This window comes from Notechis scutatus, chromosome 1 (genome assembly GCF_049901735.1).
Source record: "Notechis scutatus isolate UNSWTSFEM ecotype Mainland chromosome 1, rNotScu1.2, whole genome shotgun sequence".
Classification (NCBI taxonomy): Eukaryota; Metazoa; Chordata; class Lepidosauria; order Squamata; family Elapidae; genus Notechis; species Notechis scutatus.
Window position 1 is genome coordinate 280,305,722 of NC_142009.1, and position 20,928 is coordinate 280,326,649.

Consider the following 20,928-nt stretch of genomic DNA (forward strand, 5'->3'; position numbering starts at 1 on the left):
TGCTATTTAAGTGGCATTTAATCACTGCACTAAAATGCATATGGACATTTTAACCATCCACTTGTAAGTAATCACAATACTTAAGTGAAATTTGTAGAATAAATTAATAGACACATTATGTGCTATTGAAATGAGTGTTAAATTTTTCTTCTGCAGAGGCAAAATATGAGTACAAAAACTTACAAGGAACAAAAAATGTAAACTATCTCAATGAATATGCATCTTCTGAAATTGCTGTGGATGATGATTCAGGAACCAAGCTGGTTAAGAATGGTTCTACCCTTGTGACTTAATGTTAGCTTTCTCCGAGTTCAACCTTCTCCAAATATGTAGGATTTGCGAGCATAACCTTTGCAGGACCCTGGATTGATGCTTGTCAGTTGTTTTTACCTTATATTCCAGCTGCCAACTTGGAAGAAACATTGATTCAAACATTAAATCTTTATAGATTTGATGTGTATGAAAATTCATCCTTGGCTTTAAAGGAGAAATAGGACAAGTTTTCTGTGACCCCCTGCTAAGAAAATAATGTTTGAGCTACTTATTTTTTAAATGATATGAAAGAGCGTGGGTATTCATAGCTATTATTTGGGGACATTCACCAAGAAATCATTCAGGCTTCATAGTTTCTTCCCAAACTCTTCTCCATCAACACAGATCTGATTTTTGGGGATTACAGATTAACAGAGTTGGAAGGGACCTTGTTAGGTCAATCTAGTCCAACCCCCCGCCCAAGCAGGAGACCCTACACCATTTCTGACAAATGGCAATCCAATCTCTTCTTGAAAGCTCCCAATGATGAAGCTTTCATCACTGAAATGGGGAAATGGGAATAAGAATGTACTTAGTCTTAGAGAATTGTTCCAGAGAAAAACCATCTTAACTTTTTAAGGTTAGTTTGTAACTACTTTTCTTGAAGCACATGGATATTTGCATGTAAACATTAAAAATGTATTAATACTTGATAAGTCGGCTATTATAAGTTACCCTTCCAAAAATGACATTTACATTGAATTAGAATGCAAATGGTAAATAAATTGCAAATGGTAAATAGAGGAATTCATCTCCACTGTAGAGCCAAATGCCAGAAAGTATCTTCTATACACAGTCTAATTTGTGAGTGGGTACATTACATTAAATTACTTTAGGCTATTTCATTTCTCTAGAACCCCCAAGGTCTTTCAAGTAAACCAGCTGGAGCTTGCAAGCAAACTATATGACTCACAAAGCTATGATTTTTCTCCCTCCCACCCTGTTGCAGTTTTTCTTTCAATATTCTAATTTAACAGGTAGAGAGTTTTGTCACGATAGTTGAACTTTTTGAAACCAGAAATTCTTGATCTGCTGCATATTACTTGCATATTTATGAGCAGATCCTGGTATACTTCTGCCTACCTGGTGGCAGATTATACTAAATTAACGCTTAAAGGACTGTATGACTCGTCACAATTTCTAAATCATGTCTGTCCAGCAGGTGGTGCCCAAGCAACAGAGCTATTTTCATGTAGAATAAACTAGGAAGAACTTTTCCAGGCCTAAAAATATCAGAGATTTATCAAAATAGGCAACTTTATCTATTAAAAAGCGTCTGAATTGATGTTTTATAAAATACAGCTTTTCATTATACTTTTCTGGACAAAGCACGATGAAAAAAAAACCATGAACAAGAAATGCATCCAACATGTGGATAAACACACACTGAAAATGTATGACTAAACACTATTAAATAAACTTCATTAAATAATAGGAGTCAGTAGATTAAGTTAAAATATAATGGTTATTCTAAGAAGGGACTTTGCTTCAGTCCTGCATTAAATACCAAACAACTCCATTAAAAAAATAAACATATATTGGACCAATGCTGTTACTTTAGATGATGTCAGTGGGGATGGGACAGGACATAAAATCCTACAGTATTGTGTTTGTATTTCAATGCCTTCCCCAAGAAGGAGCATAATTTATTCAATAATAAAGGATAATATGTGTTTACCAGCAAAGTGCTTAAGTACACACTGAAATGAATGGAGGCAAATATACTTGTCCTAGGATAATGTCCTCTGGTCCCGGTGACCGATCGATCCAGATTGGATCCTGTCACACTGAAATGCACGTATTCAGAAAGAAGGATTAAAGCATATTCCATAGGAAACACTATAGGAACCAATGTATTATGTTGATTAATGCTTGTCAGACATAGATTCACTGTTTCTTGAAATATCTAAATATGTATGTGCGCAGAGAGATCCAAAGCATTTTCTTGGTCAGCCAGCAAGTTCTTTTCATGGCTATTGGTTGCCATGCCCCACTTTTTAATAAAAAACAAACGTTTAATCATTGCTATTCACAATTCATGCTGTTCTCATGCCATTAATGAAATAAAAATTAGGGATTTTTTCTCTTCTCTCTCACTCTCCCTTTTTCTGTTTGGAAAAAAAACCAACAGTTTGCCTAGGCAACCAAGTTAGCTGACTAAATGACTATATGAAGCATGAAAGACATCTATGCAGCAGTTTTTAAAGATATAAAATGCAGGAAAGGCAACTGCTGCTAAAGAATCATGTTTGCTGACTTAGGTTATTTATTCTAGATAAAAGTACAAAACTAGAAAGAAGCTCTTAACTTCCATACTTATCCATATATTTCTCTTCTTTTCAATGTGAAATAATACTTCAAGATGATCTATGTACACAATGTAGTCAGTTCAAGCAGCTGTATAAAATATAAATGCCCCTTTAAAAAGATATTTTGCAGTGTTATGTACAATTGCTTGGTTTTGATGTCTGGGCTTTAACAAATGTAGATTGTATAGTGGAAGTTAAACTGTATGATGGAACATGATCCTAAGAAAACAAAATCAACATGTATATTTTTCTGAAGACAGACAGATATTAAAAATTGTGAAATTTTAATTTTAATCCAAAAACATATTAAAGACATATTTTACTCCCTTCTTCACACCCTTTAACCTTTTTGAATGAATGACTGGTTCACTGCTTTAAACTTTTATTAATAAAAATCCTCTATGCTTAATTATGTTATTATGCCATATGATAGATAACATTTAGGAATTACCAGAAATGGCATTTAGAACACACAGCCAAATGTTAAGTTAAATATATTCATTAATATGCTACAACTCAAAGACAAAATAGAATCCATTTTCATTCAACAAGAAATTAACTTGTTTTTTCCTACCTGGACTACAGTTTGTCATATAGCATAAGTTTAACTTGTGGTAGGTCAAATAAAAGTAAAATAATGGAAACATATAAAGAAATAACTGGCACAAAGTTGAAACAAGAGTTATACACATATATTTTAAACAATTTCAAAGTGGTAATTTTCTCTTCCCAAACATCTGTCATCAACATTTTTAGGAGGAAATCCTAAAAGAAAATCTTCTGGCTGTGAGAAAGGGAGGGGTAAAATTTTGCCATTACATTGAAATTAGAGTTATTTATATATAAAAATAAATGTTATGTTCTCATAAGAGAATTAGACAATTATATCTGTGCTTAACAAAACATTGGTCATTCAAGACTACAATAATTAATATTTAAAGGCTTTCAGATTACCAGAATGTACAGAAGAAAATTAATACAAAAATGTAGTTGAAGGGAAATAAGACTGAAAATATTGATTTCTCTATTTGAATAAAAATACTAAGTATTTAAAACTGAGAAATACTATCACGGAATGTTCCTGGAAAACAAGGTCCATAACTGCTGAACTGGAAAGTGGAAGAAAGATTTAACAATTTGTACCGTATATTTTGTTAAATATAAACATTTGTTATTTGTACATAAAACTGTTTCCCAAAACTATTTATAAGTAATTTAGTTGCATTGAAAATCAATTTAATTTTTCATATCTGCCAAGACATTAACTTCCTTTAGTTTTCAATCAGCTTTCCCTAGTGCAGGTTTAGTTAACTGTTCTGCCAAGTGGATTATTTTAAATGTGTGTCCCCACCCCATCACCTATAGCACAAAATGTACAGAGTGCTCAAGTATAGACTGCAGTTTATACTTCTTTCAAAGACCAATTGGAAGGAAAGGCTTTCAGGTTGCAATAACTCCGTCACCATTTGTCCTACGTGCTTAAAAAGGAGATTAGGCATGGCTTGCATTGGTCAAATGCCACAGTTCTGACACGTCTTCCACAAGAGGTCTTTCCTACAGGGTAGGTGTTCCCTTCTGCATGCCAAGTGCTTCCATGAATTAGATACTTCCCAGCAATAAAGACTTGTCAGCCCATTTCTGCACCGGACTGCTTCATCCTGCAGCTTTATGTTTTCCTCCACAGCATCCACAGATTTCGCCACAGTGGTGGCACGCTCTCAGCGGGAGGTAGCAGCACATACATGGTGCAATGAACGACAGAGTGATGAGGGCGAGCCATCGCAGGCAAAACTTGTCATCACTCGTGTCACAGGAGCAAGGGTCAGAGAAATCGCCTTCAGAGTCTGACATGCAGTGGTAGAGCATGCTCTCGGCACAAAGCATGCAGCTAACTTGGTATATGCATCTTCTAATCGGGTCTGGAGCATCTTGGCACTTCCCCCGGCCATTCTCTTCATGGTTAAACCTCTCTTGACAGTATATGCAGCGAGAGCGTTCGCCATCCTCTTTCCTTTTTTTGGATTTTTTCAATTTGATAGAAGGAGGCTGTGTTTTGAGTACCACAGAACTCTTAGAATCTTTTAGGGAATTCAGTTTAGGTCCATCTCCGGATGGGTAGAGATAGTCCAATTTTTTATGGTCTGCTTTTGGGCAGTGCAGCGATGAATCTATTTCATCCCTATCCAAGTCATTTTTCCACATATCAGGATGCCGATAGTCTGCATAGCGACGTATTAGAATATCACGAGGGTTTATCCGAACAATTTCTTCTTCGTCCTGAAAAGTGACACTCCTGACTGGTTTCTGGGGTATCTACAAAAGAGAGGACACAGAAGGAAAAAGAGAACCCTTTAATATTACATATAACCATATACATATAATAATATACAAAAGAGAGGACACAGAAGGAAAAAGAGAACCCTTTAATATTACATATAACCATGTTGATGATTGAGTGCGTTACTTCAAACAAGCAAAGTATCAAGTCATAACGCCTGATGTTTCAGGAGAATAATTTTTTTAAACTGCACAATTTATTGAATATATCTGCCATATTTAATGTTTTTTTCAACAGTCCAAATAACCAAGCACTGCAGTGCTGATAATCCTTATATTAAGTTCACATTCACTAACACACAAAACATTTAAAAATAAAGGACATGTCTAAATATTATAAATTCAAGAAGGTAGCACATTTTTTAAAGTTCATGTCAATCCCTTGAAGGCATCTAAAAATTAGACTGGGATCACATCAAGCTTTGGATGATATGCAGTTCTAACATTATTTTAAACTGAAGGAGACAGTGGAACCCCCTCAGTGAATATCTGGAAACAGGAATGTAAAAAAGAAGGGTGAATAATATGAAGCTTAATCAAGCCAATATCTCTGCAGATAATAATTTACATTTATACCTGATGAATTTCATTTCTTTTAAAAGCCCAAATATGCAACTGGCAAGTGTTCCTGGACTTGGCTCTTTTTGTTGGAAGAGGAAGCATCATCAATGCCATTTATCAGCTTGGACTCCTTGCCAAATGTAGTCTTATTTAATGAATTTAATTGCATTGGTGACACAAATTCTGGTTACATCCCAGCTGATTTACAGTAATACACTGTATATGAGGCTATCCTTTAAAAAGTGTATAAATTTCAACTATGTATGTGTTTGTGTGTATGTATTTCTGTTGTAATTATATAGATAACCGATTCATGTCTAGAGCCAAGCCATCATATTGGTATTGACAATCTGAAAGTAAGCTTATATATAACACCCAAGATCCTACTTTCCAATCCATCTGTGAAAGTCATCAGGTTGAGTGTTGAGCACATAGCAATTGTTGCTCTGATAATCCTGAAATGACCTTTCACTCCACCTATCCAGAAATCCACATGGTTTCTTTCTTGCTTTTTAAGTACTGCTCTGCATTCCAATGATTTTATTATTATATTCAATAATTATTTTATCTAATGCTGCTGTTTTGAGGATATTAACTCTTTTTTCTGCTATATTCTTTGGAACAGGAAATCTGTTCAATAAGTAACAGTAAACATAATGTTGTTAGAGACAAATGCAAATTCAGTAACTGTGTGTACACAGCACATTTATTTATTTAAGAAAATGTATGTAGCTGCCCATATGAACTCTCATGAGTCTGGGCAGCTTACAGAGATAAAAAAAAACTATCATAAAAAACAATAAAAAGCAATACCCTCCCTCCCCTAGCAACAACAATCGGTCAATTAACAGTCTAATTAAATATACATATCATTTAGACATAGGCAACCAGAATTTAATAATAAAGGCAGAATCCAGTTTTGTGAGAGTTAAAGGTGCAAATCTGTATTTCGTTTCCACCCACCCTATAGATCTTGTGCATGCTCAATATCTGGGGAATAAAAACTGTCAGTAAAAACTAATTCAGTAAAAGAAATTTTAATTTTGCTTGAAGTCCACAATTTTGAAGCACACAATTGTCAAACACAAGAGGATTCAGAAGGTGGTTTTTTTTTTCCAGTTTGATCTCTTCCTAAATTCGTAGTATTACAATTTCAAACATCTACTGCTAAATTAGGCAGGTTGAAAGAAAGAATGTGGTTTTAAGTGATTCATGTTGAGCTAAGCCTAGAACGTTCCTTGTGAACATGAGCTTTAAATCATGTTACAGAGGTAAGATTTGGTACAGGTGCATAAGTAAAAGCAACCTTGCAGCTCAGGCCTGAATTATTTCAAAATGCTTTTAGAAGGGAAAAAAAACCTTGATTACTTGAAGTACTTGCTTAATAAATACATTAACACTTGTGGTAGGAACTGTAGCCAGGACCAAAGAAGTTGTTCACTTTGCTGGCATCCAATGGAAATCCACAAAACCGAGACAGAAATAACTTTTCCATAGCCTTCTAAAGGATTGGCTGTTGATGACAGAAGCATCTTTCACTAAGTAAGTTTGCTATAATGTTTTAGTTTATGAGCAAAGATTAAAAAGCAAATAGCAGTCTTCCATCCCTGCCAAAGGCAAAGACAAGATGCTCTATTATAGGGCAGAGCAACCTTATGCTGGAATATTTGAGATTCACTATGACTTACTTGGCTCAAACTAATGAAAATAACTCTTGCCAAATGGTTCAAACTTTCTACATAATGAGCAAGCTAAATTTGGAATTCTTTGGAATCCAAGTCAAGTTCCATTCTCAATTAAAGCAGGGCATGCAAATCAAAATTTTTGTTACAGATGTTTCTGAATTTTAATTACAAAGTAGTTCAGTCATTACTATGGAAAATCAGTGTGCATGGTAACAAAAGGATCGTTTGATTCATGGATGGAAACTGGCTTACAGTACAATGCTGTTCAGAATCATATAGCCAGCATAACTTTGGACAAACACAACAGGTATTTGTTCAAACATTTATAGATGTATGATTTTGACCCAAGAACATAGCTTGTCTAGATTTGAATAAACTCAATCAGAAAAAAACAATGTGTGAGATACTTCCACCATGCTTCAGCACAAGCAGATGCAAGAGAAATGAAACACAGTAACAGAGGTGGTATTCAGCAGGTTCTGACCAGTAGTGGAAATTTTGAGTAGTACGAAGAACCGGCAATTACCACCTCTGACTGGCCCTGCCCCCATCTATTCTCTGCCTCCAGAGTCCCAGCTGATCGGCTAGGTCTTCTTTTGTTGCCCTGCACAGGAGAATGGAGCTGGAAAGCAGGTTAGTGGAATGGGGCTGAAATGGAGATTTTACAATATCCTTTCCTGCCAGGCCCACCAAACCACGCCCACAGAACCGGTAGTAAAAAAAAAATTGAATCCTACCACTGCACAGTACCACTTTAGAAATATATACTTATTTTAAAGACTTATTTTATCAAGGATTTTTTTGGCACTGGAAAAGACTTAAAACCAAGCATTTCAGTTCTCTCAGCCTAAAATCAAAGTTTCCATAAAAACCATGAATTTCATGACTTGTTAGTAACTCTAAATGGTTGCTGAGTATGACATTGGTGAGATGACAGGCTGGTTGATGGTAAGATAAACATGAGGGTTTCCTCTTTCAGTCAAATCTGACTCTAGGGGGTGGAGCTCATCTCCATTTCTTAGCTGAGGGAGCCAGCTTTGTCTGAAGACACTTCTATGGTCATGTGCCCAGCATGATTACATACCGAGGTACACAAAATACTGTTACCTTCCCACCTAAGTGGTACCTAGCTATCTACTCACATTTGCATTCTTTTGAATTGTTTAGGTGAGCAGGAGCTGGGACAGATAACGGGAGCTCACTCTGTCATGTCTTGAACTGGTTGTCCACTTCTCAACTAACAAGCTCAACGTCTTTAACCACTGAGCCATAGCACCTCCACAGCGGGTGCGCGGGCGTGTGTGTGTGTGAAGGAAAAAAGCAATGAATTTCTGTCATAGAACATGGGTAGAAATATCTTCAATGCATCAATTAACTATGCAAACCAGAGAAGCGACTTCAAAGCACCTGGTTCTGCTGTTAATCAAGCAACAGTTACTCATTATGGGCAAATCATAGCGAGAATTATGATTTGTTTGAAAGCAGAAAATTCCAGTCTCTTTCGTGACATTTCACATAATTGCAGGGAAACCTCTATTCCATTATATCTGAACTGGAGAAGTGATATTTGTTGACAAAACTCTGGTAGCCCTTCAGAGGTATCTTTTGACACATTCAATATACAAGTTTCTTTTCAAGGATTACCTGGTTTGGCTGGTTGTGGAAGTACAATCTTCTGGTGTTCAAATCTTCAAAGACCGAGGGTCTTATGCATAAGGTTTTGTGAGGATCATTGCTTGCTTGAGATTCATGTTGGAAAATCGGATCTTTCATTAGCAAACTTGATGTATTTTCTGGAATTGCCTGGAAAAGATTATATATTAAAATACATAATTAGGGATTTTTTTCCCTTCGCTTCTCCTATATAAAATTAAATCCACTGCAATGTTGTTTAGAACTTCAGTTAGTAAGCTGCATATGATACTCAAAGTACCCATTTCATACATAATTAAAAATGCATCATAGATACTATTTTAAAATAAATGGAGGTAGCATTAATGAATACACTGGAAGTCCGTTGTCACCCAAAGCAATGAAAGAGGAAGTAAAGAAGAAGGCAGATTAATTTGAGGATATCACTTTTTAAAGGTACTTGCTCAGTGGACATACTTTATCAGAAGTTCAGGGAAGGAAGCAATCATCCAGATCTACAAACATCACGGACACACAATATGGGTATATGACCATACAATTGTTCTTATATTTGTCACATAGAAAACTGCTCTAGATCTAAATAAGTATTAAACATTTTCCCAATGAGTATTAATCATTTTCCCAAGCACTACAACTGTTTTGCTTGACAAATTAAGAATATCAATCAAGAATTTTCCTTGTTCTTGTAGCCGGTAGTGAAATAGAATGATGTAGTTAAGAAGTCTCAATTCTGCAGAACAGAAAGAAGAGATCTGTAAGTACAACAAACATTTCCATAATAACTATTGTAACTCTATAAAAAAGTGGGACAAAAGACAGTTTTAGGAATTTAGGCTACTTTCAGATAAATGCCTTAATCATGCCTTAATATATAAGACATCACCTGGCAAAGTCCATCTTGAAAGAATATTGTATACTGGCCAGCACTTCCATAAAAATGAGACATTTTCAGTTATTATAATAATCTGGAGTAAAGTGTTTATTGTTTGATCAATAGTTTACTATATCCTTTCTATGTTCTGAGAAAACTATTAATTCAAAGCTAATACTTTGATCAATTCAAAGTTGTCCAACATCCATATTACAGAATTGAACCAAACCTTTGCAATAAAATTTTTAGATGTCATAAAACATATTGGGTTCTCTCTCTCTCTCTCTCTCTCTCTCTCTCTCTCTCTCTCATTCTCTCTCTCCCCCTCCCTCTCTCTTTTTAACACAATCTTCTTTAAAAAGAATATTTGATGTGGAAAATGAATTAGGGAACACCTCCTCCCATAATTCATTTTGAGGTTTCACACAGAAGTGGGATAAAAATGTAATGCATATAAATAAATAGAACAAACATAATTCATTCCATGGACAGGGAGAATGTAATTTACTTTTGTTAAAACATACATATATACATACTGACAACAGGAAAAAATAATGGAAAGGAAAAAAGTCAACAACATACTCCAAATATACCCAATTCTTGTTATCTTACACAAATATGGTAATGGACATAACAGCACAAAATGTTTTTAAAAAATAAAAGGGGGTAATCAAACATTATACAGATCATGGATATCTTATTTTGTCAATGAAAAATAGAGAAACATGGTTTCCAATTAACGCTTCACAAAAAAAGAAAAGCCATTCATTTAAAGTGGGGGAAGGGACGAGCAGTTTCCTCTCACATTTCCCCCCAAATTTGCTTCAAAACGCATGTGAACTTTCAGAATAGAGTTGAAAATGCCAGAATTTTGAGAAAAAATAAAGGAGAAGAACGTTCCATTCAGAAAACAGAAGTCTTGTGATAGGCTGTGAACTCAAATTTTCCAAGGAAAATATCAATAACTGCTACCAAGCCAAGAGATGAAGAAACATAACAAAGGGATTTCTAGGACGCCACAGGTAGGAAAAGTGCCAAGTTTAATACCGAGACCCTGTAAGTCTTAATCACCAAAAACAAAATTATTTGAAAGGGCTTTAGACATGGCATAAAGATTCTTCACTAGATGTACAATGATGAATTTCTGAGACACTTCCAACTCTTTGTCTATTGAAGAATACATGGGTACCAAGGCTATATTTTATAACAGAGCTAGTGATATGACAGCCACTTGTTTCATCAATTATCAAAATGTTTCTATAGCAGCATTTATGTTAACAGAGAAGTTATCCACATAAATTATCTATTTCACCATGAGACGGACTATTTTGTAGGGCTGTGGAATGCATTGATCAAAGCTGTACAGAAGCCTTTTCCCTATGCTCTGAGTGTGTGTATGCCCAAAGGACACTTCATTTGCAATTGCCACTGAAGTAAAGCTGCACAGATCTGAAAAATAGCTGCCCAGGAAATAAATATTCAAGGAGTGGAACGCTGCTCTATTTGCATTCTGGGAAAAGTTCTTTTCCCCCAGAATGCAGCTGTGGAAGGCTATTCTAACAGAGCTATTAAGATCAGGTAATTGGCATAGACAAAGGCAGACAGCTTTTTCTATCAAAAATTCAATTGCTTTAATCCAAAAAATAATTCCTTTAATGTCAAAACATTGTTGATTAAAAAAACATCAATACAAGTGAGGCTAAGACAGTCCTATTTGTGGTGATAGTATCTGTTAATGTCCAGTTGAAGGAAAACTAGCTGCATTTAGGATCCCATTACTAAAGTCAGTAGTTGTGCTCAATTCAGAGAGCATACACAGACATTACTCTACTTACAAACTTTTAATGATACAAACAAATCTGTTCCTATATCCAATTTAGAAGAACCTGGAAGTTGAGAGAAGGATGCCACATATGAATGTTGTTTGGCCTTGCAAACAAAATGAACTTACAAGCAGCTTCCTGAATGTAACCAGTTGAACACTGTTTGCGCACTAAAAGACAGATCCAGTTTATAAGCATTGGCCAATGTAAGCATTCCTGAGGTCCTGGGAACATGCAGTATAGTTATCCTATACTGTGGCAACATATTGACCTATATGGCTTTAAGCATCAGGAAGAGCTACAGTAATGTAAAGTGATTTATTTACTCTCCATTTAGGTTACTCTGAATTTGCATGGGTTCATTCCTTAAAAAAAACTTAATAAAACAGTAACAAAACAAAACAAAAAAAATACTCAGAAACATAATTCCAACAAGAGGCCCAACACAAGTTATTATATTAAAAAAGCCAAAACAAACATTTTATAGTAAAATAAATGAAAAAACCTCGCTGCATTAAGATTCATTATGATCTCTATCTTACTATACACAAACACAGATATACAAATGCCTGATTCTTTTTTACTGCCAAAGCAATTACACACCTGTATTCAATATCCTTCATTTGGAACACTGGCATAAACTACCCATTATCACCTGTAAAGGAAACTTATACCAATTTTTAATGCACAGCAGAAACCTGGTTTGCTCTCAGTTGCTGGTATAATAATTACTGTTCTATGGTTGCTAAGACATACTTTGACTTTTTTCCAAGACTATTAAAACATTTCTGTGTGCACAAGCAAAAGGAAGTTGGATAAAAGTAATAAAATGATTCCAGCTGTAGCAGTCCAGCAGAACTCAAAGCTGGAAGACAGCTGCAGAGAAAATGAAAAACAGATTGGGATTTGCTCTTCTTCAAACCTCCTTGCCACACTTTTCCCAGGATGAAGCTTGGAAGAGAGAACATTGTGCTCTTCTGCAAATCATGTTAAGGCAGTAATTTAAGAAGTGAAATGAAAATAAGGGATAACAGCACTGTACTCGTTTACCTTTTATAGGATCTTCCACATTTTCTGAAAGCATTTTACTTATCAGCCCCCTTCTTTAGAACACATTTTAAAAGATTAAGAACATAAACATTAAATTTGAAATCATCCTCGCTTTATGATTTCACAGACAGCAACAATTGCTTTCAATACCAACAACGGATTCTCTCCAATTAGTTGCATTCTTTTTGCCCTACATCCTGAATAGCTTCAGAAGCAGCCTATGGTCTAAGAAATATTTTATGTAGCCATTTAAAACAGAACATTTCCCACATAAAGCATTTGCTAAAAGCATGAGTGAACCACAGATACAGCAGTTGTTTTTTTCAGGATCCAAATGCATGCACATTATCAAAGCTGCCACTTTTTGTCTACTTTATTTCCAATGATGTTTACTGGACATATTTCATAATGTGGGTTTACTGCAGAGGTGGTATTCAGCAGGTTCTGACCAGTTCTGGAGAACCGGTAGCGGAAATTTTGAGTAGTTCAGAGAACTGGCAAATACCACCTCTGACTGGAGATTTTACAGTATCCTTCCCCTGCCACGCCCATCAAGCCACTCCTACAGAACCGGTAGTAAAAAATTTTGAATCCCACCACTGGTTTACTGTCATGTAAGGATATTCAGAATCATGGCCTAGGGCAGGGGTGTCAAACTCAATTTCATTGAGGGCCGCATCAGAGTTGTGTTTGATCTCAGGGGGCCAGGGTGGGTATGGCCAGTTCAATGTCACTCATGTCAAGGACGCCTGTGATGGCCTGAGCACTCTGCCAGTGAAAACAGGCTCACAAGTGCCAAGAATGGAGCTTGGGAGGGATGCCTTCCTGCAATCCTCTGCCAGCGAGCTCCATTTTTGCACCAGAGGCACCATGGGCCAGTCCTTCGCTGTTTCCAGGTCGGCCTCATGAACCACATCTAAATACCCAGGGGCCAGATCTGGTCCCTGGGCCTTGAGTTGGACACTCCTGGCCTAGAGTCTCTGTTGCTGATCAAATCAGTGAGAATCTCTTTACAAACATGGCCAACTCTATTTTTATGCATAAGTTATCTCTCAATCAAACAGTTATACTTTAAGAGAGCACTCACATCAGATGCTTAAGAAGATTAAGCCAATTCCTTAGGAGAACAAGCAGAATATGATGTCTTGCTGTTTTCTGGCATGCTCAAGAAAGAAAGCTGAAAATAGAAATTCTCCTGTCCCAACCACTAAAAGCCACACATGAAAACAGCCTTTATTTCACAACAGCTGGACAGCATTTTATGATAGGGTTCATAAGTAACTCCCTTATCCAGATGTTCAGAGAGAACAGGGTTGTCTCTCCTGGGAACATGCCTTTAGCAGCACCCCTTTACTGTAGTTATAGAAAGTTTTATAAATCACAAACTGAGTTTACACAAATCCTCATATCTTTCTTCCCACAAACATGGATAGTGGGATTCATGAATATGCAATCAAGTAGTTAAGGAGAACAAATTAATTTGTTTTTCTTTTAGGTTAAGGATCACATTTTATACTCAGTCTTATGAAAAGCTTCACTAAATCACCTCAAATTTATTGGATAAAAAGAGATTAAAAATGCCAGAACAAACTTTTGATTTAAATTCAATTTAATCAAACTATATATTTAAAATGATTACAGAGTATCCATAGACTGATGTACGTTTAAGAAATCACGTGTTGAGGCTTTCAGATACCAGATTCAAATGGTAGAAAGCACTCCTTCCAACCTTAAACCACTCAGCAGATTTTAGCTACATGTTTTTTTTAAGTGGGTTTCAAGTGCCGCATGTAAGGCTGCTAGCTGCAGATGTTTGAAACATAGAGAATGTAAAGAAACGAAGAAGAAATGATTTCCCAGATTCTCCACTGAGAGAAGACCTGCTTTTAATTTTATTAGCCCTGAAGATCCTCTCTATTGGAACATCATTTCTTCAGCAGTATGCTCCTTTGGGAACTTCTGTTCTTGCAAGTGTGACTTGCCAGAAGTAGTTTACAGAGGCCTTGCGATCAGGAAACCCACATCTCCCTTGGCTTTGTGAACTGGAGGAAATTTTTACACTATGAAGATTGTTTGATTATTGTTTGAGGCAGGTTAAAAATCCAACAGTGGTTATCAAAATAGTTACAATTTACTATTTACCAATCCTAGTATTTTTTTTCTTAACACCTTTTTCTAATTTAACCTCCCCCCCCCCTACCCTCAACAATATATGAGCATTCCAAATTGGGCTGTCTGACAGTTTTATGTTTTAACTGTATTACCTGGATATTTTAAAATACCGGTAGTCCTCGACTTACAACAGTTCATTAAGTGACCATTCAAAGTTACAATGGCATTGAAAAATGTGACTTAGGACTGTTTTTCACATTTACGGCCGTTGTGGCATCCCCATGGTCACGTGATCAAAATTCAAATGCTTTGGCATCGAACTCATATTTATGACCGCTATAGTGTCCTGGAGTCATGTGATCACCATTTGTGACTTTCTGACAAGCAAATTCAATGGCCAAGTCAGGTTCACTTAACAACTGTGTTACTAATGCAACAACTGCAGAGATTCACTTAACAACTGTGGCAAGAAAGATGGTGAAATGGGGCAAAATCCACTTAACAAATGCCTCACTTAACAACAGAAATTTTGGGTTCAACTGTGGTTGTTGTAAGTCGAGAACTACCTATAACCAATCCCAAACTGATTTTGGTTTTCCAGCTACACATTACTTCAATAGCTCAGTCACTTTCTAATCAACTAAGATTCCTGGTTCTTTATTTAGTTACTTCCAGCTGAATTCTCAGCCAAAACCAAAAATGTCTCTTATCATTCCAAGTTCATAGCCTTCTACTTGGCAGGACTTCATTTCATTCCATTTCTATTACTCTGATTCCAGTTCTTCCTGTGCAACTTCCTGGTCCTCCTTCTGTACTCATAATACCTTCCAAATTAGTGTTATCTATTTCAAGACTCAGACTTCCTTTCTAAAACAAATACTTCAACATTATTAAATTAAAACAAGCTCGATCAATTAGTGCTTCCTTCCAACTCAATGTTTCTGTTTAATACAATGCTTTATCAACATAATTGTAACTTAATGACTTGAAGTATTCCTACTGGTATACAACTTGTTCATTTTAAATATTATTTTGTTTTGTGGTTTTGTTCTGTATGCATTCTTTTATTACAATCCGAATCTCTTTGAGCAGTCTCTCAAAAGACTGCTGCGTTATATTTCCTTCTACATTTTAGTATCTGCATACGATAACCAAAATATGTATATTTTATTTGAACACTGGTACAAAGTAATTGATTTTCAGATAAGAGATAAGTCAAGCTATGCTTTTGAATCTTTGCTACTTATTTGTCAAAGGTTTGCTATATATATATATATATATATATATATATATAATACACACACACACACACACACACACACACACACACACACACACACAAAGAGATGACATAAGGGTCAGTGGTGGGATTCAAATTGTTTTACCACCGGTTTGGTGGGTGTGGCTTGATGGGCATGGCTTGGTGGGTGTGCTTTGCCTAATGCCGGTGTGCAGCTTTCCCCATACCACCTGAGACCTGCAGCACCAATCAGCTGAGAGGATAAAGAAAAGCGCAGGGGAGGGTGGGAGGACTGATCCTGTGCTTTTTCTCTTCTTTTTCCTCTCAGCTGAGGAGGATTTTTTTCCTCCTCTCAGCTGATCCTCAGCTTTTTTTTTTTTTTCTACCGGTTTGGCTGAACCGGTCTGAACCGGTAGCATACCATCACTGATAAGGGTGCTCTACTCTTCAAAATATAGACAACCAATTACATTTCCAAATTTGCACTTCTCTTTATATATAAAGCATAGTGGAAAAAACAACATTCTGAGTCTCTAAAGCAGGGGTGTCCAACCTTGGCCACTTTAAGACTTGTGGACTTCAACTCCCAGAGTTCCTCAGCCAGCAAAGCTGGCTGAGGAACTCTGGGAGTTGAAGTCCACAAGTCTTAAAGTGGCCAAGGTTGGACACCCCTGCTCTAAAGGCTGAAGAAAACATGAACAGTAAAGGCATAATATCATTTTAATGGGTGGTCAAAATATCTGACAGAACTTACACTGTGAGATGTTAAAAAGTAAGCTTCAAAGAGGCCTACAGATTCATCCCTCATTTCCCCCACCACCAGGAAGCAATCACCCAATAATTTTGAAGCAATTAATACTCTAATCCATATTCAGATGTCTATTTTAGAACTAATGAAAAAGTGTGATTGTTGTCTTAACGTCTTCCCAGAGCTTTAAAATACATTTTTCTTCCTTATTTTTTTTAACACCCCTGCCCCATGGGATGAATTATATCTATCAATATTTTGTTCCTGAATTTCAGCAGAATATCTGGAAGGCACAAAATAGTTGTTACCTCTGGCTCTTGAGTCAAGGCAATGAAAATTGTAGTCATAAGTTATCTTACCAGGAAGCTAATGTGATTGCTTCTTTATAAAGGTTTGCCCTGCAAGTACATGTGATCTATTGGTGAACTATGAACACACACACACACACACCCTTCGGGGTTAGTCCAATACTCTAATCCAGTGGTAGTCAACCTGGTCCCTACCACCCACTAGTGGAGTTCCAGCTTTCATGGTGGGCAGTAGGGATTTTGTCCCCTACTTTATAAATCACCATTACTGTGGAACCAGTGGGCGGTTAGAGAAAATTTTACTACTAACAGAGATACAAAAGTGGGCAGTAGGTATAAAAAGGTTGACTACCGCTGCTCTAATCTATATTCAGATGTCTATTTTAGAACTAATGAAAAATCAATAAATCCACCAACCCTGAAAGCCTGGATTCAAGTGAAAACCATGGAAGAGATTCCATTAGCCCAATTTAAAATTTCAAACTAGAATACATTTAAAGGTTCACCACATTGTAAAAAAGATGTTGAGACTCTAGAAAAAGTGCAGAGAAGAGCATCCAGGATGATTAGGGGACTGGAGGCAAAAACATGCAATGAACGGTTGCAGGAACTGGGCTTGGCGAGTCTAGTAAAGAGAAGGACCAGGGGAGACATGATAGCGGTCTTCCAACATTTGCGGGGCTGCCACAGGGAGGAAGGGGTCAAGCTATTTTCTAAAGTGCCTGTAGGCCAGACAAGGAATAATGGATGGAAACTGAACAAGGAGAGATTTAACCTGGAAACAAGGAGAAACTTTCAGACAGTGAGAACAATCAACCAATGAAACAGCTTGCCCTCGGAAGTTGTGGGAGCACCATCGGTTGAGACTTTCAAGAAGAGATTGGACTGCCATTTGTCAGAAATGGTGTAGGGTCTCCCGCTTGGGCGGGGGGTTGGACTAGATGACTTACAAGGTCCCTTCCAACTCTGATTATCTGTTATTTGTGACAATGCAGACATTCACTGCCTTTTGCAAAGCTGAAGACTTCTTTTTCTTTTCAGATAACTTCACCTCTATAGTTATATTCGGTGAACTGTAAAATCATCTATGTTGGACACACTACTTTGAAAACATGATTTAAAACGTTGACTTGCCTGAAACATGCATTTCCTTTCCAAATATCACCAGTAAGAAAGTTTTAAATTTGGAAATAAGCTTCAGTTTATTACCAAGCTTGCTATGAAAGTTTGTTCTAAGTTACTGGCTTTGTCTTTGTTCTAATAACTCTGCCAGTTTTTTTGCTTACTTAACATTAGCTGTTTGTTGCCTTTTGGAAGAAGGTACATTCATCAAAGATTCACTATTTGAGGGTGTTTTTTTTCTCTTGATATCATATATGCAAACAGGAAAGCAGATAAAAAGTTCAGGGTATTTATTAAAAGAAAAGGTTGATCTCTCCTTTGTTGTGTGTGTGTGTGTGTGTGTGTGTTTGGCCTCGTGACTCATATTCTGTATTCCAAACCAGAATGACTAGTTTGGGTAAGGAAATGTATCTGCAATTAACAAGGAAACCTCTCTTGACACAAGTCAGGCTCCCTGCCTTACCAGAATTAATCAATGTATTCTAAAAATGGGGAAACAAATACTAAAAAGCACTAGTATCATTTTTATTTATAAGATTTATAGAGCTATTTCACATTCACTTTTTGAATAGTAAAAATGGTGGCTGACAGTAGCCTGGTTTTGAAGGATGCTTACCTATTTAGAAAAAAAATGCAAAGTGGATGTATTTACATTCGAGAAATTTTAAAAGGGATGGCAGAAGCAATTCTCTGTGGATATGTGCAACTTGCTTTAAAAAACCCAAACATGTCGCAAGATTCCTTTGCTTATTGTGGAAATAAGAGTGAGCTACAGGTGATCCTCAGTGCTTCAGGATCTTGGAGAAATTTTTCATTTTCCAGAATGGTAAGAACATAAAGACAAATTACACTCAATTATCACACTAGTATACATTCAATTCATACAATAAGAGTAGAAGGAAGAGACGGCCCTCAGTGGTAGCAGGTGTCAGCAGTAAATCTAATCTCTCCAAAAACGTTAAATGCTTTCTCAGGAATTGGTTGCTCAACAGAAAGCTACACAGTGTAGAAAGCTACACTAACTTAGCTGGATTCTTTTCTTTACAGCAGGAAACAATAAAGTTGTATACACAAAGATTTGCCCACTACAGGCTTCGTATGGGTCACTGCTCCAGGGTTTAAATTATAGAGCTTTTCCAACCCATGTTTCCCAGTCAGATTCTCTTGATGGTTTTGGAAAGGTTGTTTGTTTTCCTTAATGAAATCCATAAACTTTATTCCTGTACATTCCTAATTTTTAATCAAATTCTGGCAAGTTTAAAAAAACAAGAGTTTAATGTTGCTTTTGCTCTCAGATAATACTGACTATTGGTAGTACCATTTCAGAATAAAGTTGGGACACAAGTATATGGAAATTTAAAAAAAAAAAGCTTTTCTGAATACAGGGAGTCCTCAACTTACAACAGTTTATTTAATGACTGTTCAAAGTTACAATGGCTTTGAAAAAAGTGACTTTTGACCATTTTTCACACTTATGACAGATGCATTATCCCCACAGTCAGGTGAATTACAGCCGGATGCTTGACGACTGGTTCATATTTCTGACGGTTGCAGCGTCCAGGGGTCATGTGATCATCTTTTGCGACCTTCTGACAAGCAAAGTCAATGGGCAAGCCATATTCACTTAACAACGGTGTTACTAATTTAACAAGTGCGGTGATTCACTTAACAAACGTGGCAAGAAAAGTCTTAAAATGGGGGGGAAACCCACTTAACAAATTTATCACTTAACAACATAAATTCTGGGCTTCATTGTGATCATAAGTTGAGGATTACCTGCATTCGGAACAGGTACATTAGGAAGCTTAGGCTGAACCAGGCACAGCTTTTACAATGTTGTTTCTGTAAATTCCTGACTGACAGCAATCTGTTTTGACAGGAGGGCACCCAGCAGACATTTAGAAGTAGAAACCCAGCTGCTTTGGGGCTAAACCCTAATACTGAAAACACAACATCTGGCAATCTTGCCTTCTTAAATCCTGTATTTCTCCTGCATCCATAACCATATGTTACTACTAACACAGTTTCAGCATCTTTTTCTGTCAATGAATCATTTCTTTTCAGGGATTAGAAAAGTTAATAATTAGCTTGTAGAGCCTGCCACTCGTGTGTCTGTAAAACCATGCTGATTCATTAACAGCTTTCCTTGGGACAGGTAATAGTTGTGCAGTCCTAAGAGTAAGAGATGTCTACTAGCCTTTCTCAAGGCAAGACTCTCCCAAAACTAGCTACCCACGGATAAAAATGAATGTAAGCATGTCTTTTAGATTAAGAATTATTGTAATTTCAGCCAACGTAATTAACATAATGGACTGGGAAACACTTACTGGAAAGCCATCTGCAGGCACTTCGATTTCATCATGTGAGGTCAAACAACCTATGGTGAAAGACACAAACATACAATTTTAACCTGCTTTTATTTGTTTTCCAGAGTTTCTCACTAAGCATAGTACAACGATGTTATAAAGAACAATATTTATATCATCACAATACAGAATACAATAAAACACATGATGTGAGGAAACACTTTAGACAGTGGCCTATTTTGTTCCCATATCCCTTTCCTGCTAGAAAACAGGAACACATCTATTTTAATACACCGATTTTGAATGGTGATTGCTCTGTTCCCAGAAGTCCCAATTTGAGGCCAAGGGACAGTACGCACATTACAAAGTTTGAAACAAGGACCAAAACAGATCAGATGCTTACAAACTGGTAAGCAAACTGGTACGTTTACAAACTGGTTCTCATGTAGAATATGGACATTGCTCTATTTGGAAGAAGGGGCTGGTGAGAA

At 36.6% G+C, this 20,928-nt stretch overlaps 1 protein-coding gene across 1 annotated transcript in view; it reads right to left on the minus strand.

Moving 5' to 3' along the window:
* Positions 1 to 2,888: 2,888 nt before the first annotated feature.
* Positions 2,889 to 20,928, minus strand: part of SPRED1 (sprouty related EVH1 domain containing 1) — an 82,946-nt gene continuing 64,906 nt past the window's right edge. Inside the window, exons 4-6 of the mRNA XM_026664552.2 lie at positions 20,459 to 20,508; positions 8,849 to 9,007; positions 2,889 to 4,934 (exon numbers count right to left, since the gene is read on the minus strand). Coding sequence (XP_026520337.1) covers positions 4,275 to 4,934; positions 8,849 to 9,007; positions 20,459 to 20,508 — 869 coding nt within the window. The 3' untranslated portion in view covers positions 2,889 to 4,274. The remainder of the gene's footprint in view (positions 4,935 to 8,848; positions 9,008 to 20,458; positions 20,509 to 20,928) is intronic.